Genomic DNA, 20,853 nt, shown 5'->3' with positions numbered 1-20,853 from the left:
GCAGAGGAAGAGCAGGAGACATTTGCAGGAAAGTTAGTCATCACCAAGTCCAGAAGGGAGGATTTGCCATTGGGAGAAATCCAGTTTGGAGAGTTCACAGATCGAATCAGTCCCATGGAATCACAGAAGTCCTTTGCTGAAGTGCCATGGCTGGTGAGAGAGGTACCAACACCCAGACAAGTTGCATGGTAACAATTGAAACCACCACATATGAGGAGGAGAGAGTTGGGATGAGTGGTTAAAAGTTTGTCCATGTTATCTGAGAGAGATGTCGATGGAGTCGTCAATGTTTGGAGGAGGGTACAACACAGATGAACAACAGGTGGGAGCAAACGGGAAGTCACAGCCAGAGATATTTCTGGGGGTTGGGAGGTGTAAGATCAGTACAAGGGCAGTGAGAAATCGAGTTGTTGATGTAAAGTGCAACTCCGCAGCTGGGGAGTGGTTCAGGCCTGTCAAATCAAGGGGAGACAATAACCAGGGAGAGACACAAAGAAGTCAGGGATGTCATCCTTTGGGAGGAAGAAATCTGTTGAAAGATGATGTCTGGTATATTGGCAGCAGCCTGGATTGAGAGATCCGTCAGGTTTGAGTGGAAACCTCAGATGTTTGAGGTCCACACAGTTAGAGATAGAGGGAGGAGGCGTTGGGATGGTGCAGGATGGGGGAGAGGCTTTGTGGGGGCAAGGTGAGGCTTTGTGTTTTTTGAGGGGGGTTGGGTGAAGGGGAAAGTTTTGAGTGTGAGGGGTGCAGATGAAGGTTTGAATATGTGGGGTGCAGGATTATACAATGTGATGCACATCATGCGTCATTGAAAAACCATGGCACACAGTCTGTGGTTAAAAACATGGAACACACAGTGTGTGGTTAAAAAGAAAAAGAGCACACACAGTGTGGATAAAAACCGACAGCGCATGCCACATATGGACAAAAATCCATGATGCACACCATGTGAGGATCAATTGAATTTGATGAGTGTGCAATTTCCATGGACACAGATTTGAACATGGCTTCGAGAAACAATCCCAAACTTGTTCCGAACATTCCATAGAGTACGTACAGCCGACATCAAATTTACAATCGGTACAACCCAAATACACAGCCACCATACGGGTTTAAACAAGCCCTTATTTATGGCTGGATCGGACATCACAACCAGGTGCCACAAACTTACATCGAGTCCTTTCCAGTTACTCTTTCGCTTAAATGAGGCTTTCGTCTTCTTCCTGCTGGAAGCACCAACAATGTTCTACATGGAGGTGGAAGAACAGAACATTTTTAGAACTCTAGTCACTGCAGTGTTAGATTCAGAGGGCAACTTTTTGCCAAGATTTTCAACAAGAGCCAAAAACTTCATGTCAAGAGCAAAGTGCTTGGTGCTGAAAGCTTGGTGCCATGAACAAGTGCTTGGTGTAGAGTGCTTGTAGCAGAGAGCAGGAGAGTGCATCTAAAAAAACCTGTGGCCGTTTAATGCGAATGATCCATGCTGGAGGAATTATGACAGCTGCATGAACTCCCAGCAGACAAGGTTCCTCAACTTGATGCAACATGAAACAGTTAACTCTGTTGTGGTACTGTGGATCGGATTGAGAAACACAAAGTAATCGTGCTGTTATTGCACTACAGAACAATTTGGTAAATGGGTAAATAAATGGTTAATTGCTATTTAACTAATTTTTGGACTCACTGCCTGTTTACACCAAGAACAACTGATGGAAATCACCTCTCTGCTGTACAAGGAGAACTTTTGCTGGAATCCCTGCACAACACGCAGCCATTGTTCCTCTTATTACATCACCACCACAAGCAGCTTACCATTTACACAAAAAATGCCAAAACTAAAATCACTTTATTTAACATTCTGGATGTTACTATTAATTATTTGTATTTAATGAGGTAACACAGCATTTAAGCACAGGACAAATTAAGAATACAACCTACAATTAGTCAAATATTTTACACATCAGAACCATAATAACCATTTTATACATCAGTCTTCCATATTGCGTTTTGTTGCGTGTAGCTGCCTGGCAGAGGTTGCAGGTGTCATCGGTGGTGTCGTTGAGTGTGTGTTTATAGTGGAAGAGCTGTGAGTAGTGTCCACAGTGGAGGCGTGCAAGGTGAACACGATCGAACCTGGAGAGTGGTTAGTCTGTGTCATGGATGGGTGGGGGTTAATGCCAAGGATAGTGTTTGGGCATAGTTTGTTGATTGCATTTTATATGGTGATGTGGGTGTGGATGTGTTTTTTGTCATTTCCATTGTTCATTGGGGGGAGGGGGGTGTCTTGGAGGATGTCACTGTAGTTAGTGTCTTTGTGGTGTCTCTTTAATGTGTCTATGGGCCTGTAGGTGGTTGTACATGTAGTGGTAAGGGTGATTAGGTTTGGCACTTGCTGTTGCAAGGAACTGTGCACCTCTCATGTCCAAGTGCTCTCTGATTTTTGGCATTTTTACCTCCGTGTGTCGATGCTCGATGGGTATTGTTAATGTGCAACCTGTGATGATGTGAAGGGTTTTGTTTTGGATGGTCGATAAGGTTTTGAGATGTGTGTTTGATAGGCTGGAGGCCCAAGATGAACTGGCGTAGCTAATGATTGATCTAATGTACTGTTTGTATATTAGTGATGTTGTTTCTTTGTGGTATCCGAAGTCGGTGCCTGTAAGTGCCCTAAGTGTGTTCAGCCTGGGTGTGAATGTTTTTTTTGCTTATTTTTTTAATGTTTATGATGTAATCTGAGAATGACATGGATGTGTTCAAAGTGATGCCGAATATTTTTGTTTGGTGTGTGTGTAGGATAGGGATGTTGTTCCGTGTGATGTGTGATGTGTGGTGTAGCACTATGTTCCTTGGTGTAATTTGTTAAAAGAGTAATATTTGATTTTTGAGATGGCTAATTTCAGTCTGTTGATGGTGAACCAGGTTTGTTGGGTGCTGAGGAAGGGTTGAAGTTGTGCTGTGGTGGTGTTGATGTTGCTATGAGTTGAGGTAATGGTTATATTGTCCGCATTTGAGGATATTTGTATGTTCTCAGGTGGCTGGGGAATATCATGCATGAACAGATTAAAGAGTGTGGGGAAAGGACTGAACCTTGAGGGACACCATTAGGAAAGTATCGGGTGAGTAATGACTTGTTAAAAATTACGATGATAGGTCGTTGGCAAGCCAGTGTTTGGTGTTGTTGTGCATGTTTGTGTTGAGTATTTTGTTTGTTAGTAAGTTTTGGGATGACATCAAATGCTTTGCTGATGTCTGTTGCAGTTAGAATAGTCTGATTTTGGTGGTTTTCTGTTGTTGAAGTCGTCAAAGGTGTTTTGTGTGAGGTTTGTGATGAGAGTGATGGTGGAGTGGTTTGGTCTGAATCCATGCTGGGTGAGTGAGAGTAGGATGCGAGGGTTTGTCAATGTGAGTATTAGGCATTCTGTAACTTTGGAGGATGTGCAAAGTAATGTGATCTGCAGGAGGCTGATTTGGTGGGATCTCTGTTTGGTACAAGGAGGGTGGAGGGTAATAATATTGCTAAGATTCCAAATTTGGGGAATTCTTGAGTGTTGGTGGGAGAAATTGCTTATGTTTTTGATTTCTGACATGCTGTGTGGTCCAAGGTGTTTTAAATGTAAATTGGAGACGTTGTCAGGGATGATAGCCTGTGAGCGTTTGGTGTTTTTGATGATATTTGTTGTTTGTGTGGGAGTGAATGGCGTGATGGTGGTGTTGAGTTGGCAGCTGAGTTTAATTCTTGTAATACTTCTTTCCTCCTTTCTGAGTCCTATATGACTTGTGCTTGTGTAGTGGTCTATGAGGATGTTCGCTTGTTGTTTAAATGATGGTATGTTGTCTGTCGTAGTTATGGCTGCATGTGAGGGTGCTATGCCATTGTTGGAGTTAGTGATGCTGTTTATGGTTTCCTACAAGTGTTTGGTATTGGTTGAGTGGTCTCGTGTGCGTAGAAAGGGGCAAGTTTTGTGTTTTTTTCACTATTATTTTGTTGTTAGCCTGCGCTCGTGAAGCGAAAAGCAGGGTTAAGTGATCGGTCCCGTACGTGTGTATGTGTCTGCATTTTTTTCTTCCCTTTTCTCTGGAACTGCTTGTAGGATCGACACAAAATTTTCACCAGAGGTACGACTACCTGTGCAGAATGCTTTCGTACAATTATGATGTCATATGACATGTGGTGTGGCAGCCATGTTGGAAAAAGGAGAAACATTGGACCTCTGCATCTCCAAATCCACTCCATGGAAAACATTGAAACTTGGCACCTGGTCGAGTACTCCCAAGGGGAATAAGTGTTTTTTTTTTTGATGTCATATGTGCATTCATTATGATATCATAATGGTCCACACGATCAGCATGAAAAATTTTCAGGGTCATCTCAGGATAAATTGGTCGACAGAAAAAAAATTATGACGTCATCGGTCACATGGTTCAGCAGCAATGTTGTTTTTTGGGGTTTTTTTAATCCCTTCAAAAAATTCTTCTCCAAAATGACTGAACTCATCAAGGAGAAACCTTACGGGTATGACCACCTATCCATGAAGAACAAAAAGTTTCCCACCTATGACATCATAGGTCATATGGTTTGGCAGCCAGATTGGATTTACCCTAAAACCTTCGAAAATCTTCTCCAGGTGGCTGGACAGAGAAGGGAAACTTCACGCACATATTCCTCAAGCCTTGGGGATACCAGGGTGTTCATGAATAATTGATGTCACATGATTTGGCAGCCATATTTGATTGAAGGACAATATTTTTCTATTTCTCTCTTCAACCACCGCATCAATCAATGTGAAAGTTCAAAATCATTATCTCGTAGTGATGGGGAATATATGCTTTAAATTTCAACCTAATCGGTTGCATGGTCTGGCAGCCATAATTATTTAATTTTTTTGAATCTGCTTTCGTTTTATTGTTGTTTTTTTTTTTGAATGAGGCTCACTTCGCTGCATCTGGATGGGTTTGAGGATAGAGGAGTAGCAGATGAGATCCAAGTCCTATCCAGATTCCTCCTGATGACTTATTCTTTTATTTTTGCTTGTTTGCGTGCCTTCTAATGACTCCAATGCAGTACCGATTATATTTGGTCTTCCATTTGATTTGAATTTAAATTTTTAAAGACAAATTTGCCGCCAGAAGAGTTGGCTCAAAGCAAGTCCTTCTTAAGACTGTGTGGGGTAAGTATTCTATGAATACCACGTTCTTGATATCTGTGTTTAGTGTTTAAATCCTTTCTACTATGCCTGGTGCTTTGGGTGTTGGTGTGTTACGTTTTAACTCATCTCATTGTCTCAGTTTCATGAGGTGCGTGATTTCTGGCATGTAGTTGGCGTTGTATTTTTTGATATTGCCATTTGGAACGTATTTCGTAGCTGTTGTTGCAATAATCATATTGAACTGTTTGATGCCGATGTCAATGTTGGTGATGTTGTTATTGCTGAGTTGTTGTAATTCTTGTTCAGTGTCGTGCACAAAGTTATCCCACATCGCTTTTTTTGTAATTGGTGAACATTTTGTTTTTGTTTGCGGTGAGGTTTATCGCTGAGGTCGTTGATGTCATTGAAGGACAAAGTGAAAACATGTTTTTATAAATTTTTACAAATTCATGAAAAATGACAATCTGAAATGTTTTGCGTTAATAAGTATTCAACCCCTTTGTTATGACACTTCAAATTGATTGGAGTCCACCTGCGGCCAATTCAATTGATTGGATATGATTTAGAAAAAAGGACACTTTTCTATACAAGGTCCCATAGTTGACAGTGCATGTCAGAGTAGAAACTCCACCATGAAGTCGAAGGAATTGTTCGTAGAACTCGGAGATGGAATTGTGAGAAGGCATAGATCTGGGGAAGGGTACAAAACAATTTCGAGAGAGTAGAAAGTTCCCAAGAGCACAATGAGCTCCATCATTAGGAAATTGAAAGAACATGGAACTATCCAGACTCTTCCTAGAGCTGGCTGTCCAACAAGACTGAGCCACTGGGCAAGAAGGACCTTGGTTAGGGAGGTGACCAAGAACCAAATGACCACTCTGACAGAACTACAGAGTTTCTTGGCTGACATGGGAGAACCTGCCAGAAGGACAACAATCTCTGCAGCACTTCACAAATCTAGGCTTTATGGGAGAGTGTCCAGACAAAAGCCACTCCTGAGAAAAAGCCACATGATAGCATGCCTAGAGTTTGCGAAAAGGCACGTGAAAGACTCTGAGAGAATGAGGCAAAAATTGAACTCTTTGGCCTGAATACAAAGCACTGCGTCTGGTGGAAACCAAGCACAGCTCATCACCCATCTAACACCACCATTACCATGAAGCATGGTGGTGGCAGCATCATGCTATGGGGATGCTTTTCAGTGACAGGGACTGGGAGACTTGTAAGGATAGAGCTAACAATGAATGCAGCCAAATACAAGCAAATCCTTGAGGAGAACCTGCTTCAGAGTGCAAAAGACCTTACATTGTGGTGAAGATTTACGTTCCAACAGGACAATGACCCCAAGCATACAGCCAAGCAACACTGGAATGGCTTCAGAACAAGGTGAAAGTCCTAGCGTGGCCCAGTCAAAGCCCAGACTTGAATCCCATTGAGAATCTGTGGAAAGACTTGAGGATTGCTGCTCACTGACGTTTCCCATCCAACTTGACTGAGTTTGAGCAAATCTGCAAGGAAGAATGGGAGAAAAATCCCCAAATCCAAATGTACAAAGCTGATAAAGACATACCGAAGAAGACTCAAAGCTGTAATTGCTGCCAAAGCTGCTTCTACAAAGTATTGACTCAAGGAGTTCAATACTTATTGATGAAGACATTTAATCCTTTCATTTTTAATTGATTTGTAAAAATGTTTAAAAAAAAAAACTTGTTTTCACTTTATCGTGATGGGGTATTTTGTGTATATCAGTGACAAAAATGTAAATTTAATCCTTTTTTAATTCAGGCTGTAACAACAAAATGTGACAAAAGTCAAGGGGTGTGAATGCTTTCTGAAGGCACTGTAGCTATTATCTCTGACTCAATCACCCACAGTCCCAATACATTACTTCAGCACTGCTGTCAAGAGCTCAACATCAGCAAAGGAAGCTTGAGGATAATTCTCATTATCGTGTATACAAGTGATCAATAACTTTTCTAGACGTTTGGCCGTCTGCATTGAACGAAATGGTGTCCATTTGGAGCATATCATCAAACATTGACGTCGTCAGTAATTTCATTGTAAAATTTTGTTGTAAACAACTGAAATTTTCAGTAACATCTTCATTATGATTGATTAACATGATCAGGAATTTTTATCAAGTTTGGATGGATAATATTAAAATTATTAAACTTTTCCCAGGGCACACATTTTGGAGTCAACCTGTAAACACACGGACGCATGCACGCACACACACACACGTGCTTGTATGTCCGTGCACCCCCAAAAGTGCCTGTGTATGTATGTATGTGTGTTTTTCTGATGATTGTGTGATCAGGAGGGATGGAATCCCACTGAAAAAAAGGATTGCCCAGGACTTTTGGAGCCCTGCACAAACTCTTCATGAACAAAAGTCTGATTCATTAACAAAAGAAGACCAAACAAAAGGTAAATCAGGCTTCGGTTCTATCAGTGCTTATATACAGATCTTAGTATTGGATTCCACTCAGAAACACTTGAAGAGACTGAATTCCTTTCGCCAGAGATACATACACACTCATACTTGCTATTTCCAACAGAGAGCAATGGTCTCAGCACATAACCTCACAGGGAGTGAGGTAGTAATGGGGGATTCGGAGACAATTACGTAGGAAGTAAGAAAATGTTACTTGGAGTGGCTAGGCCATCTTACTCATGTCCGATCATGCACATCCCAATGATGAGCCTGTTTTGGTGGCTGCTTTACCCTGGCCCAGAGTATGGGCTAAGAAAAAGCTAAAGAGGTGTGATCTGTAAAGATCTCATGCTCGTTGAGTATCAGAGGACAAGTATGAGGAAGAAGCAACCACATTGAGGGGAGGATGGCTCGTCATTTACTGCACAGCTCTAATGAGAGAAGTCGACAGACAGATGCAACAACAACAACAACAACAACAAACAAACAAATGATCAGCCATCAGGCCAGGTACTACAATGGCAATGGATGATGTCCTTCAGGAGGGAAGGTGACAGGAAAAGCCAAGTGCATTTCAGAAATAGATCAGCGAATAAGGAGCTTTCCAATGTCCAGCTTGCCACCATGAAAATTTTTCAGTAAACAGTACAGACAAGCCCAATGGTGATTGCCAATGCCAACCTTACTGGAGCACTCTGTTAACCTTTGTTCCCTTTTAGGAAATAGTGTGACCATGTCAATTCAGCAACATAACTGGGTAGGACAGACGTGTGATTATCGTTGATGAAGGCAAGTGCATGAGTGAACACAATAATAACAGCACCTTGCCACACTGCTTGCATTTTCCATCTTGCTTCCTCCGATGCACCCAATGATGTCTTAAAAAATAGGGCTGTTATATGGGAACAATAATAACTGCATTATTCAGCATTCCTTTCAAAACCAGCAGGATCGTTTGTAATTGCCCCAATATTAATGTAATACATTTCTCAAGAGGCAGTACATAAAAGGTTTCTAAAAACATTTCTGTCACAAGAGACTGCACTCTCAAAAGTAATTATTAAAGGTAATTTTCTTGTTTATAGTGGTCAGAGTGACATCTCATAAATTAGAGACGTTTGTGTGACCGGAGGAAGTTTAATTCACAGAGTATTATTATAGGCTTCTATTATTGTCAGCCCGTCCTTCGCTTAATGGGAGATGGGGTTTTGCAATCGTGTGTGTGTGTGTGTGTGTGTGTGTGTGTGTGTGTGTGTGTGTGTGTGTGTGTGTGTGTGTGTGTGTGTGTGTGTGTGTGTGTGTGTGTGCCTGTCTGAGCCATAAATTATTATACCATTTGAGCTGTTAACATGAAATTGTCAACAAAAGCTTTATTTTGTGAACATGGAGAAGCCAAACTAATAATTTGGTCAAAAGGTCAAAGGTCAGCGTCAGTAACATCGTCAATTTTCATCCAATTGACCTGGAATTTTAATTATCACGCGTGGGGTCGTTGGAACAAATTTTCATCGGTCTTCATGACCTTGTAGCATACCTCCCCGCCGCACTGCTTGAGCATTAGTTTAGTTTTTCACCAAGCCCAGATGTGGAGATTATACATCCGTTATTATTATTATTGCCAAATTATACTATTATTGTTGTTGTTATTATTAGTATTAATTAATATAAGCTTTCTGACAATCTTATTGTTTTTGTGATTTATTTTGTAATTAGAATGTCATGCTGTGGAAGGACCTATAAATATGCTCTCGAAACACTTTAACATGGTGTGCATTTAAATCATGGGAATTCTTCCGGGTTCTTTGTAATTAATTAGCCTAATCAACTCAGATCGTGGCAATCATTTTGGTGTATCACATTCCACATCGGAAAGCTCCAGTAAAACGCCACAAAAAAAACATCTATCTATCTATCTATCTATCTATCTATCTATCTCTCTCTCTCTCTCTCTCTCTCTCTCTCTCTCTCTCTCTCTCTCTCTCTCTCTCTCTCTCTCTCTCTCTCTCTCTCTCTCTCTCTCTCTCTCTCTCTCTCTCTCTCTCTCTCTCTCTCTCTCTCTCTCTCTCTCTCTCTCTCTCTCTCTCTCTCTCTCTCTCTCTCTCTCTCTCTCTCTCTCTCTCTCTCTCTCTCTCTCTCTCTCTCTCTCTCTCTCTCTCTCTCTCTCTCTCTCTCTCTCTCTCTCTCTCTCTCTCTCTCTCTCTCTCTCTCTCTCTCTCTCTCTCTCTCTCTCTCTCTCTCTCTCTCTCTCTCTCTCTCTCTCTCACTCTCTCACACACACACACACACACACACACACACACACACACACACACACACACACACACACACACACACACACACACACACACACACACACACACACACACACACACACACACACACACACACACACACACACACACACACACACACACACACACACACACACACACACACACACACACACACACACACACACACACACACACACACACACACAATTTGAACTTTTGTTGTCAAATTTTCAAGAAAACTTTATTATGAGAATATGGAGAAGACAAATTAAGAATTTGGTCAAAAAGGTCAAAGATACCGTTTGGCATATCCAAATACAAATTCCAAATACAAAGCGGATGGGCTTTGCATTTTCAGATGCTTTCTAGTTGTTTTTTATTGGATCCCAAAGAGGATTCTTGGGTGACATCATTAGTGTTTAAAAACAAAAACTGAATGCGTGAAGTTTTCCAGATTAAGGATCACTCGTATACAAACCAAATTTTGTGGTTGGTCTGAGTGCGGGCACAAAGGCAGAAAGAGAGAGATGTTCTTACAAATAATGATGATTTATGAAAAAGAATACGGAGTATAAGGACAGACAATACGTTAAAAATAAATGGAACAGATCTGGCGGTCGACAGCCAAACCAATAAGGGAAGAAGGGAACAGCCAGATTTATAATAGAAAGAAGCAATACTTTGCTAATTGCCATGAAAATACCGGATTCACTCCAGAACAAGGGAGAAATACAGATGAGGACTTCAGTAAGCATGAGCTGGTCTTGAGCTGTACCACAATGGCACAGTGAAGGCTGGTGTAGCATAGGGTCAGAGGTGATGAGGAGGAGTTGGCCTTCACAGTCTCTCAGCAATCCATACCAGGAGCACGATGAAACAGAGACGATATGCAATCTCTTCTTGATCTCAAACCAACGTGCATGCATCCACAGACATGGCTTTTAAGCCCCAAAGACCACCCTTTGGTCCTGCATTGGCCACCCGGTGCTAGTGGGCGGCCATTGACATCTTTCAGGCTGTCCTGCCTCTCTCCAAGGCTCCACAGATCACTCACTGCACCATCCTGACTTGCAGTTCTCTGGGCCAAACATCACTGATGTTGTCAATTTAAAGCACGGTCCACTTTCCGTGTGCCTTGGTGCCCACAAGTCCTCCACCTGGCCTCGCCTGTACAGGAGGTTTTATACAATAAATCCTTGCCCTGTTCTGTTATAAGGTTAAAATCACTGCCCCTGTCAATGCATATACTACAAAAACCTGTCTCTGACATATCCCTGATACAGGTGTAAGTCAAACCGACTCGACCAAATGGACAAAGTTATTCTGAGCATGATCTATGGAACCCCCCTCCCCCCCCCATTTTTTCCATGCAACTATATACATATATATTATATACTATGCCTATAGAAAATGTAAACCCCCTTTCAAAATTTTCACCTTTTGTTGCCTTATAGCCTGGAATTAAATTACATTAATCCAGACTTTTTCCACCTTTATTTCCACATCGTCACCCACAAATTTCAGAAGATTAATTAAAAATACAAAACTAGAATATCTTGGTTGGATAAATGTCCACTCCCTTGGGTTAATACATGATGGAAACACCTTTGACAGCCAGTACAGCTGTGAGTCTGTTGGGATAGGTTTCTACCAACTTTACACACCCTGATTGGGCAATCTTTTCCCATTCTTCTGTGCAAAACTGTTCAAACTCAGTCAAGTTGCGTGGAGAGCATTGATGGACAGCAATCTTCAAGTCATGCCACAGATTTTCAATTGGATTGAGGTCAGGGCTCTGACTGGGCCACTCAAGGACGTTTATCTTTTTGTTCCTTAGCCACTGCAGTGTAGCTTTGGCTGTGTGCTTCAGGTCCTTGTCATGCTGAAAGGTGAACTTCTGTCTCAATTTCAGCTTTCTTGCAGGGGGCAGCAGGTTTTCCTCTTGGATTTTTCTCTATTTTGCTCCATTCATTTTCCCTCCTGTCCTGACTGCCCTAATCCTGACTGTTGAGAAACATCCCCAAAACATAATGCTGCCATCACAATGCTTCATAGTAGGGATGGTGTTCTTTGGGTGATGTGCTGTGTTGGGTTTGCAGCAAACGTAAAGTTTTGCATTTCAGCCAAAAAGTTCCATCTTGGTTTCGTCTGACCATAAATATTTTGACACATGGCTTCAGAATCTCCAGAGTGGATTTTTAATACCTCAAAAGGGGCTCAAGGTAGGCTTTTTTGAGTAATGGCTAACTTATTGCCACCCTACAAAACAAGCCAGACTTATGGAGTGTTTGGGACATTGTTGTCACATGTACACAGTGAACAGTCTTTGTCATAACTGCACGTATCTCTTTCAAAGTTGCCATTGGCATGCTGGTGGCCTCTCTGATCAGTCTCCTCCTTGCTCGGTCATCCAGTTTGGAGGGACGACCTCACCTAGGCAGGGTCTTGGTGGTACCATATGCCCTCCACTACTTAATGATTGTCTAAACTGTGCTCCAAGGGATATTCAAGAACTTTGAAATATTTTTATATCCATCCCCTGATCTGAATCTGTGCTGTGAAATGCACTACCCAGTAGAAGAAACCTATAAGAACAGCTGCTTTATTCTGCAATAATCAGAATCACTGCAGTTTAACACAGGTGGAAGCCAATTAAGTTGCTGTTTGATTTTGAAGGTGATTGGTTACACCTGAGCTAATTTACAATTGCTAATGTAAGGGGGGTGGACACTTATCCAACCAATATATTGTAGTGTTGCATTTTTAATTAATTTTCAGAAATTTGGAGAATTTGTTTTACACTTTGAAGTTGTGGGTTATGATGTTTAAATGAAGGTGGAAAAAGTCTGATTTAATGCAATTTAATTCCAGGCTATAAGTCAACTAAAGGTGAAAAATTTGAAATGGGGTGTCGACTTTATATAGGCACTGGAAAAAAAAAATATATATATATATATATATATATATATATATATATATGTATATATATATATATATATATATATATATGTATGTATATATATATGTATATATATATATATATATGTATATATATATATATGTATATATATATATATATGTATGTATATATGTATATATATATATATATATATATATATATATATATATTTACGCTGAATATATTTCACATACATGCACATGCACACACACACACACACACACACACACACACACACACACACACACACACACACACACACACACACACACACACACACACACACACACACACACACACACACACACACACACACACACACACACACACTGAAATGTCATGCCTCCTATTCTATTTCTCCAAAACAGAATCGGGAGCATGGCCAGCACGTGATTGGAAAAATAACCAGCCCCTCCTCTCCTCCTCCTCCTCCTCCTCCACCTCCACCTCCCCCCCCCCCCATCAATTAGGGCTGCCCCACCAGAACCATGCTGTTGAAGGATACATAACATGTCATTGCATCAAGGAAACGGTATTGACACTTATCCTGCGAGATCCAAGAAGTGTCTTTACAGTCCTCAGGTGACTTTGAAACCGATTGCATATCTCGGTCATGCAAATGTATCGGTCCTGAGCAGAAATCATTATCCTCAGACCTCCACTTCTTGGCCTACTTCTTCTTCATCCAGTGGCTTGATAACATCTTCTGAGGTCACAAACAGTTCCTCTCCTCATGTTAAAGAGCCTTGCAACATTGCAAATGGAAGACCCTGCTTGAAGGTTTAATTATTTAATTCCTCTCATTTTCTGACAGACATGGCATTGCAATGGATTGTTGAATAATGTAATCAGTGTTTTTTGGATTATCCACATGTTGGTTCTCAAAGACAATTTTGAATTTGCTCAGAATGCCCTGTGTCACCTCTGAAAGCGTCAGGGTGTACGAGTTGTATGTGCTGAACGATTATTGCATGAGGCAATCACCTTGCAAAAAGGTGTTCTGCATATCCCTCGTGCCAAAAAGCCACTTAGAATTAACGCTGTAAAAGGTCCTTTCCATTCTCCAGGTGCAGTTTTTATGGTGGAAAGTGAATGTTTATACAATAGACTCCTCTTCTCCACGAGTGGTGACCCGCACTCCCCCAATGCCCCAATCAACGTTCGTACATGGCCTTTTACCACTTCCCTGTGGCCACGACCCATGCCCTTCATTCAAAGCCCTGTGTGGCATTCATTCAAATGTGGCATGTTGCCATCTTCATTCAGGCCAGGTGACATCATCAGCACCACCTGAACCGAAGCCTTGTACCATCCAGGACCTCGTTCTGGCCGGTGCCACACCCTCCTGTTCTCAGAGCATGGGCCCCGATGGGGGTTAACCAAGCCACACATGGAATATATGTCAGGTCAGGTCAGGTTCGATCTGTGACCTGCTACAGGTACCATGTAAACCTGTACTAACCTGTTCCATGGTCGGGTTGACGGCGACTAAATCGTCTCCCCCACCAGGTTTTCTGGTGAGGAGGGTGTTTGGATATGGACACCCAGCAGGATTAAAAACAAAACCTGTCAAAGAGCAGAGGAACTCCTTGTGAGCCAAGGGCCATCCATATCTAGTGCCCAACTGTGTCTGCGGACATCCTCCTGCAGTTGGGTCACTTTTTATGAGGAGGTTGGTGGCAGGATTTGCACTCCGGCCACCGTAAAACCCTTCATTCCGCAAAACGCAAAAACGCAAAAAAAATCTGAAAACCCACTCCGTGGGAGTACCTCCTGTGCAGCTTCCCTTCGCAGGGCAGCTCACCGGATGACGGGATTGGGGCAAAGCCTTCGGGACCCCCAATCTTTGATGATAGGAGGGAAACCACGGGGTAACATCCCTGGGTCAGATGGCGGGAGAGTGTATCAGAGTGGTGCTGAGGTGTCGTCCACCAGACGGCGGTCTCCTTGGGTTAACCTGAGGCGGTCCCTTCGGGTGGGTGCCTGGAATGTCCTATCCCTAAGAGAGGACGATCACCTGTCTCTGTTATCATCTGAGCTCAAGCGTTTGGACATCGGGATTGCAGCTCTCTCTGAGGTTCGGAGACCGGATTGCGGAGAGATAATGGTGGGTGGTTACACCTACTATTGGTCTGGTCGCTCTGATGGTTACCATACCCAAGGAGTTGCTGTAGCTGTGTCCAATAAACTGACCCCAATGATAATTGAGGTAACACCGGTCAACGAGCGTATTATGAGATTAAGGATTCGTCACTCCTTAGGTGTCATTTCCCTTGTCTCTGTATATGCTCCGACTGAGGCGAGTGATCTCACCGTGAAGGATGCATTGTACGCCACACTCGAGTCTGTGGTTGATCAGTGCCCCAGACGAGATACACTTCTAGTCTTGGGGGATTTCAATGCATCGACTGGAACTGGTAGGGACGGTTATGAGGTGTGTGTTGGTCCCCATGGGTCAGGAACTATGAACCAGAATAGCACTAAGTTCCTTGACTTTGCAAGAAGTCATGGACTTAGGGTGGCTGGTTCATGGTTTTAGCGCCCACAAGCTCATCGCTGGACTTGGTATTCCAATGCTGGCGGTGTGGCAAAGGAGATTTTCCATGTCCTCATTGACGGTCGTTGGAGGATGATCCAGAACTGCAGGGTCTACCGGAGTGCTCAGTTCCTCAATACTGACCACAGGCTTGTTGTAGCAAATCTAAAGCTGCACCTTAAATCCTGGAGAATGGTACCATCCCAGCCTAGGCTGGATGTTGGCAAGCTCAGGAATGAGAGAGTAGCTGAGGAGTTTGCGAACAGGCTGAGTGGACACTTGGGGGGTCTGGGTGCTTTTGGGGGTCCTGAAGAGTTGTGGAGTGCTTCAAGACCACCGTCCTTGATGTTGCCGGTGGATGTCTTGGAGCTCACCGCAGGGCAAAGGAGAATTTTGTCTCTCAAGGGACACTGGATACCATTGACCAGAGTCGCAGGCTCAGACTGAATGGCAGAGCTGAGCTGTTCAAGGAGCTGAGGCGTAAAACTCTACGTGCACTAAGGGTGGACAAGGAGGCCTTTGTGCGAGGAATCTGTGAGGGGGTAGAGCATCACCTGTGGACAGGTGATGCATGTCCCGCTTACAGGGGAATTCGCGCATTGCGTTCATCTAAGCCCATCCCTCGGAGCACTGCAGTTAGAGCTGAGAGTGGTAGGCTCTTGACAGAGGAGTCTGAAGTGAAGGCCCGCTGGGCCGGTTACTTTGAGCGGTTGTACCAGGCTGATCCCCCAGCTGTCGAGTTGGACGTCAAGGGTGTTACAATCCCTGTTGCTGACCCTCGAATCAACTGTGGTCCACCTTCGCTTGTGGAAACATGGGCTGCGGTGAACCGGTTGAAACGGGGCAAAGCTCCAGGGATCTGTGGCATCCATGCTGAACTCCTCAAGGCTGGTGGAAATGCTGCACTCGTGTCGTTGCATGCAGTTTTGTGCTCTGCCTGGAACACAGGAATCATCCCAACTGACTGGAAGAGGGGCCTTGTTGTCTCTCTCTGGAAAGGGAAGGGTGATCGCCAAGACTGCAACAACTACCGAGGGGTGACGCTGCTCTCAGTGCCGGGCAAGGTCTTTGCTCGGATAATTCTTGATAGGGTTCGCCACCATCTGCTTGAGCACGAGCATCCAAAGCAGTGAGGCTTTACACCAAAGAGGTCAATGATTGACCGTATCCTTGCCCTTCGTGTCCTCACCGAACGCAGACGAGAGTTTCGGCAGGGGCTGCTTGCAGCCTATGTTGATCTCTGTAAAGCATTCGATTCAGTGAATCGGGATGTCCTCTGGAGGATTCTTGGTCTTCGTGGGGTGCCAACAAAACTGATCGATCTGATGTCTGAACTCTACTCTGGTACTGAGAGTGCTGTGAAGTGTGGTGGTACCATCTCTGACTTATTTCCAGTTGTTACTGGAGTTCGTCAGGGGTGTGTACTGGCCCCCACACTTTTCAGCACTTGTATGGACTGGATTTTAGGGAGGATGTCGGAGAGATCAAGCTGCGGTGCATCGTTTGGGAATGTCAAATCTCGGACCTTGATTTTGCAGATGATGCAGTCATCCTTGCAGAGACTTTAGACATCCTTTTGGGGGCTCTCGAGGTGCTGAATGAGGAGTCGGAGCCGCTGGGATTACGGGTTTCTTGGGTCAAAACTAAGATCCAGGCTTTCGGTGACATCTTGGATGCTGCTGTCCTGTCTGTGTCTGTTTGTGGTGAGGATGTTGAGGTCGTGGAGAGATTCACTTACCTTGGCAGTGATATTCATGTCTCTGCTGGTTGCGAGTCAGAGGTCAATAGACATCTGGGTCCGGCCTGGGGAGTCATGGATTCACTGGATCATGGGGTGTGGCGCTGCCGGTACCTGTGCGGGAGGACGAAAGTCCGAGTCTTCAGGTCCTTGGTACTTCCAATCTTGCTCTATGGATGCGAGACTTGGACTCTGACCAAGGATCTGAGACGGAGACTTAATTCCTTTGGTACCAGGTCTCTTCGGAGAATCCTTGGCTATCGCTGGTCGGATTTTTGTGTCCAACGAGCGGTTGCTGAGAGAGACTCGGATGAGATTTGTTTTTCCTTGGTGGGGGCACAATCCTGGATGTGTCACCACTTTGATGCACGATACTCGAATGGTTCATTCTTCCGAGTAAGTTGGTACTAATTTTGCCAACCTCCAAAGGATGACAGGCTCAGTCAACCCACCTCTTGTTATTTCAACGGCATGACAGGGGCTCAAACTCAAGACCCTAAAATATTAAATCAGCCAACTTAATCATTTACCCTTTGAACCCGAGAGGCCGTTTTACCAGCCACTATTCGAACTTCTATATACCCGAGCGGCCGGTTTGCTGGCCGCTATTCAAACCTGCATATACCCAAGCGGCCAGTTTTCCGGCTGCTATGCAAACCTCCATGGACCCGAGCGGCCGGATTTTTCTCAAGGGAGCCCAGGGTGGGGGAGCCGAAAGTCCGAGGAGCTCAGGTTTCAAAAGTTGAAGCCAACACCAGCCTGACCAAGCTAACTAGATATCTTCGTTAGTGTGTAGCCCCTTCAAATGTAACAAAAAAACCAGAGTTGGTGTCAAAGCCACCCAATGCTCGCATGTTTATACATTTATCGTTTTTAAAAGACTCGTCTAATAATTAATATTTTTTATGAAGCATTGCAGTGAAGTCTGATCCAAAATAATTTTAAAGCAATGGATGTATTTGTATATTGTAATCAGTAACAAGAGCACAAGTGAGCACAATATACACCCAAACAAGAAGGTATATATAGAATTATGCTACTACATGGAAAACAGCATCCTGGTTGCCATGGCAACCACTTTAGATGACAAACGTATGTCGCGACACACCGTCTCCACAGTCTGTACCAATGTACCAAATATGAAACGTGAAAGTTGAAAACTTTGGGAGTTAGAGTGCGGACAGGAACGGATGGAAAACAGCATCCTGGTTGCCATGGCAACCACTTTAGATGACAAACGTATGTCGCGACACACCGTCTCCACAGTCTGTACCTATGTACCAAATATGAAACGTGAAATTTGAAAACTTTTGGAGTTAGAGTGCGGACAGGAACGGATGGAAAACAGCATCCTAGTTGCCATGGCAACCACTTTCGATAACGAACGTATGTCATGACACACCTTCTCCACAGTCTGTACCTATGTACCAAATATGAAATGTGAAAGTTGAAAACTTTGGGAGTTAGAGTACGGACAGGAACGGACGGACAGACAGACAGACGGACGGACGGACGGACGACCGGTATCACATAATACGCCCTGATATATATATATATATATATATATATATATATATATATATATATATATATATATATATATATATATATATATATATATATATATATACATATCTCGTGTATAAAAAATAGTGCGGTAGATAAAAACATTAGAAAGGAAAAAATAACTTGCACCAAAAACTTTAACATTTTCACGCTCATGCCAGGGGTATCGCTATAGCTCTGTTCTTCGAACAGGTGAGCTAAAGATGACCAAGGGAAAGGGATCATTGAATTAATATAAGCAGTTAGATATTTCTTGGAGTGTGTTCAGCATCGTTGTCCCATGAAATCCCCCACTTGCCTGCCAGAGACTATATGTTTAGCAAAGCCGCTCATCATCCCTCTGAGTACAGTGTAATGCTTGGAGGGAATTTCAAACAGTTCTCCACTCCTTTGGTGAGCCACATCACAGCCATGCGTATGCCGTATGCCATCCCAGCAATGCGTACATGTGTGACGCATCTCGTGCAGCAACAAGCGCCAGTCTACCTTTGTTTGCCATCTTGTACCTCTCGTTGTGAAATGCTCTGTCATTTAAAATTGCCAGTAATCTCGCTCCTTCCTCAAGATGTCGAGCAAGAGACCTTCGTCAAGCTCAACTGCTGCCCCATTGAAATGTTCTCACAAAGCTATGACACAGGAAATGAAGATTCTAACAGCCAGAATTATTTAATTTTTGAATTTGGGTTCAGAGATTTAAATCAAACTTGGTACAAGTATGTATAATGATGTAATCATGTGAGCAGTGGCATATCTATCGATGTCGCAACGTCAAAGAGTGCCTTTTTGGTTTACCTTCAAAATAATGGGAAAAGCGTTTTCGACTTGCATTTTTTTCGGTTTGTATTCTGTTCTCCAAGAACGTATCGCTTTTGTGAATCGAGGAATTCCTGTACATCTCCAACCTACTCCATTGACCTGTAGATGTATATCGAGTAGGCTGTGAGAAGTTTGGATTTGCAATGGAAAGACTTGGCATTACGGATGTCCACTGGCATTGGAGGACAATTCTATGTGTTTGGCCAAGAAAGATAGTGGCTGATGGTGAGGCCTAAACGTTTGAGGGACTGAAAATATTTGAGAGGTTTGTCAAAGAAGTAGATGGAAGGGTTCTCCATATGGTCTTTTCAAAGAGACAGAGTGAGTGTGTGAGATTTGCCAGGGTTGAGAGACTATTCAAAGTTTTAAACCAGCTGCAGATACTATCACTGTCTGCAAGAGGGAAGAGGGCAGATGATTTAAAGTTGTGTGTGTTGGTAGTGGAGATGGGCCCAGTAAACCCAAAAATGTAAGCCCCAGTCTTGCAACCAGCTGGGGTGATGACAGAGAGAGAGAGGAGACAGACAGAGACAGAGAGAGAGAGAGAGAGAGAGAGAGAGAGAGAGAGAGAGAGAGAGAGAGAGAGAGAGAGAGAGAGAGAGGGGGAGAGAGAGAAACAGAGAAAAGACACGACTTCAACAGTGAAAAACAAGGTAGAACGAGAAAGTATCTCAAAATGCAAAACTTGTCCACATCCGCTTTGTACACAAACTAAACTTGATGAAAACGACAGCTAAAAAAAATTGTATGTTTTATTGATTTGTGTTCTCCATATTCTGATCTTCTTCAAGAGGTTTGTCAAGGAAGTAGATGGAATGGTTGTCATGATGGTCTTTTCAGAGAGACAGAGTGAGTGTGTGAGATTTTCCATAGTTGAGAGACGTATTCAAAGTTTTAAATCAGTTGCAGATACTATCATGGTCTGCGAGAGGGAAGAGGGCAGATGATTTAAAGTTGTGTGTTGGTAGTGGAGATGGGAAAGTGAATATAAATAAATAATGGTTTCGCAAATTATACACAACCATGTTTTATATTCACCTTAATTAATTTTACTTGCCAAAATTCCAAATTGGCTTCGCTCTCAAGGTCATTTGATGTGCCTCGTGTCCAGATTATCTTATTGCATACAGTGGCCTGCAAAAGTTTTCACCCCTCACCAATAATGCCACATTTTGATTAATTATGAAATACGCAGAAACAATTTTTCGAAAAAAAACTATTTTGTTCATAACTGAAAAGATAAAACTAAACACTGTTATAGTTCAAGGAGGTCATATGTCAGGAATACCTGCAAAAAAAAACATGTACAAATCAAAATTCACTGATTGTAAGAGTATTCAGCCCCTTTGGTCAGTACTTGGTAGAAGTACCTTTTGCAGCA

At 43.0% G+C, this 20,853-nt stretch overlaps 1 protein-coding gene across 9 annotated transcripts in view; it reads right to left on the bottom strand.

Moving 5' to 3' along the window:
• Positions 1-20,853, bottom strand: part of LOC147026423 (diacylglycerol kinase zeta-like) — a 293,140-nt gene that overhangs the window by 148,127 nt on the left and 124,160 nt on the right. For 8 of the 9 annotated variants that reach the window (XM_085881839.1, XM_085881846.1, XM_085881840.1 and 5 more), the window contains exons 6-9: positions 8,408-8,476; positions 1,688-1,759; positions 1,458-1,574; positions 1,175-1,249 (exon numbers count right to left, since the gene is read on the bottom strand). In XM_085881839.1, coding sequence (XP_085737965.1) covers positions 1,175-1,249; positions 1,458-1,574; positions 1,688-1,759; positions 8,408-8,476 — 333 coding nt within the window. The remainder of the gene's footprint in view (positions 1-1,174; positions 1,250-1,457; positions 1,575-1,687; positions 1,760-8,407; positions 8,477-20,853) is intronic. The other variant, XM_085881842.1, reaches the window with a different exon arrangement.

The sequence above is a fragment of the Eptatretus burgeri genome, chromosome 5 (genome assembly GCF_056783735.1).
Source record: "Eptatretus burgeri isolate ZD-2024b chromosome 5, Ebu_testis_v1, whole genome shotgun sequence".
Classification (NCBI taxonomy): Eukaryota; Metazoa; Chordata; class Myxini; order Myxiniformes; family Myxinidae; genus Eptatretus; species Eptatretus burgeri.
The sequence above is the reverse complement of the archived record's forward strand: the minus strand, read 5'-3'. Positions and strand labels throughout refer to the sequence as shown.